An 11,035-nucleotide genomic window follows, 5' to 3' on the forward strand; every position below is an offset into this window, starting at 1 on the left:
ATAATACGGACTAGTGGGAATTTATAAAAGAACAAGAGCCTCATTTCATGATCACATCACCAATGGTGAAGGATTTTATTCATCTTCCACTGGTGAAAAAAACCTTTCGCCAAGGTTGTATGTTTTCTAAAATCGTTTCAATCGAAGTGATGGCATGGAGATATATAAGGCTGGTCAAAATCCTGTCTGATGTCAGAGGGAAAAGTTCTTCTGTCTGGTCTACATCGGAAATCTTCCTTATGGCCTATCTATTGTTTGCCACATAAAAGTATGATGTGGTAGTTTCTGTGACCATTTGGTTTTTTACTGGCCTATACCCAACCCTAGCTCAACTTTGTTTTTTTGTTTTTTTTTTGTTTGGTGCAGCCCTAGCTCAACTAGTTATTAAATTTTTTGGGTTAGGTGGTTTTTTGTATCCAAAGCAACCTCATACAAATTAATATAGCCGATCCGTATCGATATTGGTATCTACAATGATCAATCCCAACACAGATAAGCCCGATACCATGAAGATAAAACCTAATGTGGGGGGATCTGGATACCATACATCGGCCAATGTATAGATCTTTATTAACTTTATCATTTTCATGATATGGTATAATAATAAAAAAAGATGCATAATACAATCTTTCTTTTCTTTTCTCGGCATCCAAACATAGCCTTATCACATAGACTGAGGAAGTGAGGGATTAAGACCCCACCACTCAAACTTGTATAGGAAACACTTTTTGTACTCTGCTTCACAAAGATTAAACCAGTGGGGCTGGCTTGCACCATGACTACCCATGACTCCATATTGTTTATGTTTTCTGCAAGATTATCATTAATTAATGGTGATCGAGAAGATTAATCCACATTATTGATCCACTAAAGCCCCTCAATCATCAACAAAGGTTGTTTCCTAGAAAAGGAAAAGTAAACTCACTACTGTCTGTTACCGAAAAAAAAAAACTCACTACTATCTATCTAGTGTGGGTTGTGAAGTACAAAGCAGAGTAATTTAATACATTAATACCAAGACTTTAAAGAGGATTTATATATATATATATCCTCTGTTATTGTCTGTAAGTCAAACAAATGGGGCATTTTATGACTTTTTGTCCCACCTAGCTTTCGGCGTATTCTCTTTTTGTCTGATCAACCAAACCCCATCACAAGACATATACTCCACCCCAAACACAGTCAGAATTAAATTTTAAAACGGCCAGCTATATGGACATTTATCCCCTCAAGTGTACCAAAAGGTGTATCTGACCATGTATATACATTTGGGGAAGTGTTTTAAACAAAAGCATTTTAAGGTGCATCCTCAAAATACCTTTTTCATCCACTTGAGAGACTTGGTTTCTGTCCTGCTTTGGTGGGAGCTGGAGCGTCCAGCACCCCCTGCGATTGCTCCACGTGACCCTATTTTAATCCAAATAGTGGGATATTGTATCAAATGGATCCACAGGAAAATGTGAGTCGCACAAAGAAGAGAAGAACCAAGCAGTAAAAACCCCTGTAAAAACAAGAAATAGCACCCTCATTAGGGTTTCAGGAATGAAAATGAACCATTTGTTTCTATTTTGAGCATAAATAGATTAGGGGCAAAATGTGTAATTAAAAGCACACACACTTCCACCGAAAATGACCCAAATAGCACCCTCATTAGGGTTTTTCAGGAACGAAAATGAGGGACAGCCAAATCCGAGAGAGAGAGAAGTCACATTACCTTTTGTCGCCTTTTGCCGTCACTCGCTACCGTTCGCTCAACCAGGGGAGATGAGGTGACCCTATCTCTCTTATTTTTGATTTGGATTTCAAAAATTGGAATACGGGTCAGGTTTAATGGGATATAGGCGGGTGAGAGACGTAGATGGGAGGGGTGGATTAAAATAATAGGTTAAATGTAATAAGACCGTTAAATTAAAACATGACCAGGTGTTGCAATTGCAGGGGTGCTGGACGCTCTAGCTCCTGCCACTGCAGGACAGGAGCCAATTCCTGCACTTGAGGTGTCTTGTATTTGAGGACCTTACCTAATCATCTTCTTAAAACCTATAACCTAATACCACTAGAATTAGATTATTATTTTAGGGAGAATGTTTTCTATGCCGCAGTGCAGGATGCGCCCAAACACATGGGCCTGCCACTCACGGGCAGGGTGATCATTGCTCCCATCCCCATGTGCCTGGGCGCAACTGCCTGTACTGTGGCACAGTGAACAGAATCCCATTATTTTATTAGACACTCAAAAGTCCAAAGCCAGAAAGAACGACATACCTGGCCTGTCCTACTCTCTCTCTCTATTAATTCTTGCCACAGATTGTGGCCAAATTCCTATTGTAGCCGTAAAACCAACGTAAACGTATACGGCTTTCCTGGAAAAACGAAGATAGAAAAAGAACTTTCTACTACTGATGAGCCATTACTAATCGACTGAGATAGAAAATCCATTATCTATATATATATATATATTGATATGCTGGATCCTTCTGTGTTTCTTCTTCTTTTTCTAGGTCTTCCATAACATCTGGCTTCGTGCTGGTGCTGGAGACTTTACTTAGAAGAGTTCATATATATGTTTTTTTAATTTTATATTTCCACAACGAAATTTCACTGTAACCCACGTTTCAACTTCAAAGGAAGTCTCTTTGTGTAGTATTGTTTGTACTCTGTACTGCTTTTTTTTTTTGTACTTATAAATTAGTGAGCTCTTTGTTACTCATGCTTTCATTAATGGTGATAAAGATTTAGAAGGAATTAAAGAAGCCTGGTGGTGATGTCTAAGACAAACCAGAATGATCACCAGCCTATAGAGTTGGAGATTACAGTTATATCAGCCCAAGGCCTGAGGACTAAGGATTCCTCTCTTTTCTTCCCACAACGTCGTCTCCAACCATTCATCACTCTCACCACCAACCCTCCAACCATCCCTCCTTACGTGCCCTTCTCTGCCCGTTATGTGTATCAAACGAAGGTGGACACAACAGGAGGTGAGTGCCCTAGTTGGGGTGATAAGTTTCATATCCCCATCGGGAACTCCTTTTTTTCTCAGAGACATTCTTGCATATACCTTCACATCTTCACCAAGCCTTCACGTTCATGGGGGAGGAAGTGTGAGTTGGGTTGGTGTGGGATTCCGGCAACCGATATCTTGGAGGGATTATGGCCGGCCGGGACAGTTCGGCACCTGAGCTATCGTGTCCGGGAAAGAGATGGATCCAGGGGACATGGAGTTGTGAATGTGGCAGTGAGTTTAGTGGGCTCATCAGGTCAGCCCGATCCAAGTCCAGCTGGAATGTGGAACTTAACATGCCCAGGCCCAGGCCCAGGTCCAGTTCCAGGTCCCACTGCTATTGGCATCCCTATGGAGGCTTTGTTTCACTTGAGCGTGGACCAATGTGGAAGATCAGAAGCGGCCGCAGGGGTGATTGCACCAATTCCATCTGTTACGTCGCCACAACCTCAACGGGAGCTCGTCCATATCCATGAAATAGAGGAGCGGAAGTGATTCCCTGCAGCTTAAACCGTAGGGATATCCCTACTTCCAGCTTAATTTCAAGTTTGTCGTAAATAATGTGGACCGCAAGGGTACTAAAGACTTTTTAAACTATTTGAAATTTAGAATAAACTCTCCTCTGTTTAATTTCTAGCTTTTGTTAAGTTAATATATAATAATGGCCATTAACTTCTTTGTGAAAGCAGGGGAGCCTCGTGCACTGGGTACGTTCTTTTCTTTCCTTAATCATCTAGATTAAAAAGCCATTGGATTGCTTTCTCTAAGGCCTCAATATCATCTAACAATCAAAATTACACATCATCGCATTTTTGCTTCTATTACCAAACAAATAACTTTGCCCATCCATTAACACCCAATTGGGAGTCAGATTCAACAAAGAACTTAATGGGACTGGATCTAATGTATGGGCGTTAGATTGGGCAACTTAATATGGGGTAGGTTAAAGGACTTGACTTAGCAAGTTCCATAAGCTCTGAAGCTTTTGGTGTATCAGCTAAATAACTGACATGTGGTATCAAAACCGGCACCATGTCATAGGTTTGAGTCATAAAAAATGTTATCTAGAAGAAAACTAACTGGAATAAAATGAAAACAAAGAATTAGTGTTATAGAGCTTTTGGCATACTGATCAAGTACCTAACACATTAAGAAATGATCTTAAATTAATAATGTATAACTCAATCATACACTAAAGTAACCCTCCCACCCCCCCCCCCCCACCCCCCAAAACAAAAAAACCCATGTATTAGCATTTTTCTCATGGAATTTCAACCATACATTTCTTTGGAAAATGTCCCGCATAGAGTTGGGATCTGGATCCTTTCTGAAGAGGCAAGCCCAGCCATCACTCAATGAGCATCTAACGGCTGGGATGTGCTATATGCATTCCAAAGGCTGGCAATTTACATCGGGATGTGTGTGACACAACCCAATCATTGGATTTGTCTCTGGGTTCTCCAACTCATTGGAGAGGATCCAAATCCATAGAGTTGTTGATCGTAGGATAATGACCCTTTAAACCCTCAGGCTCGCAGAAAAGAGCCAAAGACAGTTAACGCTGTTTCCCTCCAATTTTTAGGGTTCGAGGGAGAGTGCGCGAGGTTTCAAAAACCCATTATCAATCCGCTTCACTGACAGAGAGAAAATCAGGTTCAAAGTAGACGTAGGGGTCTTAAGGCGTGACAAATCCAGCAATGGCAGCTTCATCTTCTTCGACATCAAGCAGCAATAGTTACGATGTCCCATGGGTGGAGAAGTACAGACCGACCAAAGTAGCCGACGTTGTTGGGAACGAAGATGCCGTCTCAAGGCTTCAAGTCATCGCCAGAGATGGCAACATGCCCCATCTCATCTTGGCCGTAAGAACCACTTCTTTCATTACTTCCCCTTGTTTGATTCCCCAAGCTTACAATATATACTCTTTAACTTTTCGCGTTTTTTGGTGTTTTCTTGTTCCCCTCCATCTATTTTTCTTTGTTTTTTAGGTTTTCTTCTTACTTTTTGTTTACTCCATAAAATCCAATCCGATAGCACTGTCGTTGCTTAGTTAGAATTTCCGATTATTTAGTAGAATAGTCAGGTAATGAATTTCTGGAACATTTTCCTTTGCAATTTTCAGGGGCCTCCAGGAACTGGTAAGACGACAAGTATTCTGGCCCTTGCGCATGAGCTATTGGGAGCAAATTGCAAGGAAGCTGTGCTAGAGCTTAATGCATCTGATGACAGGTAGCATAAGCTGTCTAACTCTGTCTTGTGTTTTTCTTGTTAAACCTTTTATTGTTATATATTTCCTGTTTCAGGGGAATCGATGTCGTGAGAAACAAGATTAAAATGTTTGCCCAGAAGAAAGTAACGCTGCCCCCAGGACGGCACAAAATAATAATTTTGGACGAGGCAGACAGGTGCTGATACTAACCCATGTTGACCACATTCCTTTCGTCACTGGACTGATATTTATCTATGTAATTCTCTCTTCATTTATATGGAGAGTTTTCTTAGAATTTGGTGATGTATATTCTAGCAAACCTAATTTCATATCCTGGTTATATCTTGGGACAAATTTCAGTATGACATCTGGAGCACAACAAGCTTTGAGGCGTACAATGGAAATTTATTCAAACTCCACACGTTTTGCTCTTGCATGTAATATGTCTTCTAAGATAATTGAGCCCATCCAGAGTAGATGTGCACTTGTTCGTTTTTCTAGATTATCAGACCAAGAGATTCTTGCCCGTCTTATGATAGTGGTCGAAGCTGAGCAGGTATGCAGTGTTGCCATTATTTCTTTTGCTGTTGTACTAATTTTACTCCATTGAGTAGCACCAGTAAACAGCCATTTAGGAGCAGTGTAGTTTCTGCTGTAGATATGTGGGTAAGATATACACCATGTAAATGGACAAAATGGACCATAGGTGGATGTGATTTGCATTATTTCTTGTGTTTTAGAAACAAAATTGAATGAGAGAGGATATCCATTCCATTTGAAGAGTCTTATGCCTCTGTGAAGCTCCATGCTCCCAAATAAACTCCTTGAAAAATTGGGCAAACCAACATTTGACTGGATTTGGATTTTGGGAAACTTTAAGAACTCCCTTTCTTGCTTCTTAAACTTTAGGAGTGGTGCAGGTTCATCACCAAAATGGGCTTATTTTATTAGGAATAAGTGTAGGGTTGGGTTCTATGCATGTTGGGCTTTTGGTTTGTTGGGTTTTTAATGTAATAGGTCACTTTCATGGGCCTAAAACATGGGTAGTAAGATTGCATACGGGATTTCCTTATTAGAATTTAATTTATTTTTTAGTTGTTTTAAGTTGGTGGAATCCACATCAGAATAGGTTATGTTTAGCTGAGTTTGGTTATGGGTTTCCAATCCACTCTTAAGTCTTTGTCTTTAGTTATTACATTGTCACTTAAAGTCATAGGCGTGTTTGGACTTAAAGTTGACCATGGTTTGAGCCTAGTTTCCTTTATTATTTCAGTTTCTTAGTCAGTTTAGGTTACCTTATTAGTTAAGGATTGGGTTAGGCCTTTCCTTTTTAGTGTAGGAGTTTATTTTTAAGTCTTTTATATAAGTTTGTAAAGGAGACCAGCATTGTACTCAAAATTTGGTTAATGAAAAGCTTTTGCGCTCTTCTCTTCATGATGTAAAGAAATCTCCTGTGTTTGATCAAGAGAACCCTTGTGTGTGATCAAGGTATATTAGTGTTTGATTCAATCGAACACCTTGTGGTGTGAAGCCTAGGTGGATTGCTCTATCACTCATGTTCTTGTGCTGCTATTCTTATACTGGTTTTATTGAATCTATCTTCTAAATTTCTGCCATTAACAAGTTCAGACCTTGAATTTTTCTGCAAATTCCTGTTATACCTAGAATTTACATGTTACATGTTTTTGGAGATTAAGCAATCTGGCCATTAGATTCCTTCAAGATTTTAACCATATATTCGGGAACCCTAATGGTGAACTCTATGAGTTTGACCTAATTCTGACCTTCTGATCTTGAGATATTTGTATTTGTATTTTTTTTTCCATTCTGCTCCCTACCCTCCATTATAGCTATTGTTTTAACCTCTCTTGTTAAATCGATATTGAGATTTAATCTACTGCTTATGTCATATGCTGATCAATCTATGAACCACTACAAATCCCTAATTTCTGAATTGACTTGGTAAATTACTGTTTTACCCCTATTTCGGTTACTGTTTATATTCTCATCGATAGACTGATTTTCAGATCTGTTTTAATCACTAGTTCATAACAGATTTCAGTGGTGAATCTATTACCCTGTTTTGTGTTCTTGTTTGCTGATTTATTACCTAAATAGTAAATACCCTTCTCCTAGATCTACTAGGATTGTCCCAAATAGCATGAATTATTCTGTTATTTAAAGATTGTCTATTTGCTGCTGTTTTGAGTCTTTCAAATACAGTACTACGTTAAAGAGCCTAACTTGTAGTTCTGAAAGATCACTGCCCTCCCCGTGGCCCGTAGGTTGGGTTGTTACCACATGCCTTCCCTTTGATTGAAAGTACAGATCTATAGACAATCAAAGCAACTACGTCCTTTGAGAAAGATGTCAAACGCTATGTTGAATGCTGCTTAGTGGTTAAGCCAAAAGATACAATTGGGGAAAAAAAGGAAAAGTGGACCAGAAATTCTTGGGTTGTATTCTTAGAAAAGGTCTTAGGTCTAGATGGAGAAGGTGGATCCCAAGGTGCTTATGTCTTACCTCTTCATTAATGGAAACTGGTCCCCTGTGGGTGATACAATATGAGGTTCATAAACCCTGGTTTGGTTCGCTTATGGGCCCACTCAATTAACAAAATCCAAGTATTAAAGGGAAGTGGCAGATTTGTAACTATTAGTTGTGGCAGATTTGTAACTACTAGTTGTCAAGGCGATGCCTTGGCGTCCAGGCACCTTGGTCGCCTAGTTGGTGTCGCCTTGATTTTTTACCCTCTCCAACGCCTTGGGTCGCCTAGACGCCGTGACAACTATGACACCAGGTCATCTTCTTCCTTCGGACGAGAACCAAAGGTGGAGAACAGGTTAGGCTTCCGGGATGTTTTTCGCTCCCACACAAGCTTGGTTAGAGCTGAAATTTCAAGGGAAAATTCATAACTCATTGTTCTGCTAAACCAATTCAACCAATAATCAAATCTGAAGCCTAACAATGGGTTAAAAAAATTCTGCAATCAGGTAAGTTGGAACTTGCAGGTCCAGCAATGGTTTGAAGCATGATTCTCTTGGCTGGGGAACTGGTTTGGACTGAAACTCTAGGGCATTGGCAATGATTCAAAACATGGAATCAGGGATTGAATCATTGACTTGGTCTGGATCAGTCCAAAAAACCCTTGAATCGGCCCTCGGATCTTTGAAAATAGGGTTTTGGACTAAGAATCCGCCATGTCAAATCGACCGAAATCAGGATCGGTCACGACCAATTCCGATCCGAATCAGCCAATTCAACCAATCTGTTTCCGATTTTTGGGAATGATGGGCATAGGTCACCCTAGGGTAGCAATTCAAACCCCAAAGTTTAAGGCTGAGAGTGAAGGGCACGAGAGAGATCAACACCAGTCTTTGAGAGATTGTAGTACTGATAGGGCAGAACGAGGGAAGAAGAGAAACGGAAAGAAGATAGAGCATATTTATAGAAATGAAAAGGTAGAGCATAATTATAGAAATGAAAATCTAAAATGATGCAAAAAAATAATAATAATAATAAAAACGAATGGAAATTGTAAACAAACAATCACTCAAAGCAAGAATTAATGTGATTCAGCTAGGTTGCCTATGTCCACAGTGAGATGAGATCTGCTGCACTATCAATTGAGAATAGGGTTACAGCCGCTCGTCCTCATGCCTCTCTCAGGCTATAGAGAATGAACCCTCAATACAAATTTATAGGAGAAACCTACATAGGCACACATTACCGAAAACCCATGTAGCCCTAAAACAATTTCCTTGGGGGCTGCCACCCTCGAACCCCCGCCATGGCTGTCAAAACCACAACCTCAAGGTTGAGAGTAAGGGTGGCTTGGTCATGAAGATGCCATATAGGAAATGTTAACCTGTGGTTTGCTGAAGTACTTTTCTGTTAGAGGAGGTTGCTTGTTTGTACTTTTACCTTTAGTGAAGGTGTCAAGGAAGGTCCTCCGATTTTAAAACCTCTTCAGACTGTGCTCCACCTGATATGCTACAAGGATTTAATGGAAAAGAGACATGGTTCAGGTTCCACACATTTAATATACTGATGATACTATCATCTTTTGTTAGGCTCTTGAGAACCTGAAAATCTAGATTTTCCCAATATCTAAATTCTAGGTCTTCAAGCTTTTACCTAGTAGCTTTCCAGAAGGCCCACTATTCCAGGCCTCAGAAAATTATAAATGTCCCTCTCCTGTTCTCTCTTGGTGGATAATATATCCATATGGAACCTTACACAAGTCAATTCACGCATGCAACTTCCTCTCTATTGTTGAAATTTTATGCACAAGGAATGCAAGGTACATCAGCCAAATTGAGGAGTAGCTTTGTTAAGCGTATCCATTCATAAACATATTTTGTCATAACCTTTGGTTTATTTCTCTCAATTGCTTGTTTAATTCATTTATTTTTTGTATGTTCAATTAGTTTAATATTCCTACATGCTTCTATACTAGTTTAATTATTTTCCTCAATTCATTCCCCTGGTCTTATATTTTTCCTTTTTCTCTCTTTTGTCTTGAATTTTCTATATAGAATTCAACGGAAAGCAAGAAAATTGAATGATAGCCGGTTTTTCGATTGTTATGCCAGTTGCCACTTCTCCATGTTTTCTGAAGGCTATAACCTCTGGTTTTTGTTCTAGCATAATGACCACCCTGTTGAAAGGCGGTAATTACTTTTGCAGCATTCTAGTTTAGGTTGCATAGTAGCTTTCTGAATTTTGTTCTCTGGTTTTTCCATGGTTCTCAGTAATTTAAATCAATGTTTTCTAATTCATTTTTCATGGGAGGTGTTTAATAGTCACTATAAGGGGGAGGGGGAGCCGAAAGATAGACCATTCTTTGGGTAGCTTTAGTTTATTTGACCTTATACCTAAATTGAGATGGACGGGAAGTGGGGCTAGTGGTCCTTGCTTGTTGCTATTGTTATCTTTATTTTTATTTTTTTTAAGACTGATTTTTGGGTTTAAAAGCAACAAAGGTGTACTTTGGGCCTAGACCCTCTTAATACTACCCATGGGACAGTTGTTATGCCAGTGTTTTTAATAAACTGCCAAATCCCTTTATCATACACTCTTCAAGTGGTAATGCTCTTAACAAATCAGTGAAATTGTGTAAGAATTTATCTGTATTTGCAACCAATGCAGGTTCCGTATGTGCCCGAAGGCCTTGAAGCAATTATTTTCACTGCTGATGGTGATATGAGGCAGGCTTTGAATAACTTGCAGGCCACATACAGTGGTTTTCGTTTTGTCAATCAAGAAAATGTGTTCAAGGTTAGAAAGAGTTTTCATAAACTTTCTCTTATTGGTTAGCAGTCTTCATTGCAGGAAGTTCCAGATTTTTTGTAATTGGTTTTTCAGGTCTGTGACCAGCCTCACCCCTTACACGTGAAGAATATGGTACATAATGTACTTGAGGGGAAATTTGATGATGCCTGTTCTGGGCTGAAGCATCTCTATGATTTGGGCTATTCCCCAACTGATATAATCACAACCATTTTCCGGATAATTAAGAACTATGATATGGCCGAGTATCTAAAATTAGAATTCCTGAAGGTATGCATGGTAATTGCTAGCATGTCATATACTGTACAGTGTGCCTCACCAATGGCTGATTTCTTTTTGCATGAGTTCACAGGAAACTGGATTTGCACACATGAGGATCTGTGATGGAGTTGGCTCACTTCTTCAGCTATCTGGTCTCCTAGCCAAGCTTGCTCTAGTTCGGGAAACTGCTAAAGCCATGTAGGTTTGACCTGGTCTTAGCTAAGATCTCTTGGATATTCAAAGATGTGTATGGGATCATGAATTTGGCTTCT

General features: G+C 39.6%; 2 protein-coding genes across 2 annotated transcripts; both read left to right on the plus strand.

The window, feature by feature from the left end:
- The first annotated feature begins 2,754 nt into the window (after positions 1-2,754).
- On the plus strand, positions 2,755-3,600 carry LOC122665049. The gene has a single exon (XM_043861105.1). The coding sequence runs from the start codon at positions 2,765-2,767 to the stop codon at positions 3,494-3,496; it is 732 nt and encodes a 243-aa protein (XP_043717040.1). The 5' UTR covers positions 2,755-2,764; the 3' UTR covers positions 3,497-3,600.
- Positions 3,601-4,647: 1,047 nt separating this feature from the next.
- Positions 4,648-11,035, plus strand: LOC122664579 (replication factor C subunit 2-like). The gene is made up of 7 exons (XM_043860456.1): positions 4,648-4,863; positions 5,124-5,230; positions 5,305-5,406; positions 5,571-5,766; positions 10,362-10,490; positions 10,578-10,772; positions 10,855-11,035. Exons 1-7 carry the CDS (start codon positions 4,699-4,701, stop codon positions 10,963-10,965), a joined length of 1,005 nt encoding a protein of 334 aa, XP_043716391.1. The 5' UTR covers positions 4,648-4,698; the 3' UTR covers positions 10,966-11,035.

Source organism: Telopea speciosissima, chromosome 6 (genome assembly GCF_018873765.1).
Source record: "Telopea speciosissima isolate NSW1024214 ecotype Mountain lineage chromosome 6, Tspe_v1, whole genome shotgun sequence".
Taxonomy (NCBI): Eukaryota; Viridiplantae; Streptophyta; class Magnoliopsida; order Proteales; family Proteaceae; genus Telopea; species Telopea speciosissima.

Excerpts from the sequence above, each read along its gene's own strand:
- LOC122664579 (XM_043860456.1), top strand. The coding sequence starts at position 4,699 with ATGGCAGCTTCATCTTCTTCGACATCAAGCAGCAATAGTTACGATGTC. Across the intron at positions 4,864-5,123 it reads TGCCCCATCTCATCTTGGCC|GGGCCTCCAGGAACTGGTAA; the intron begins GTAAGAACCACT and ends TGCAATTTTCAG. Across the intron at positions 5,231-5,304 it reads CTTAATGCATCTGATGACAG|GGGAATCGATGTCGTGAGAA; the intron begins GTAGCATAAGCT and ends TTCCTGTTTCAG.
- LOC122665049 (XM_043861105.1), top strand. The coding sequence starts at position 2,765 with ATGTCTAAGACAAACCAGAATGATCACCAGCCTATAGAGTTGGAGATT.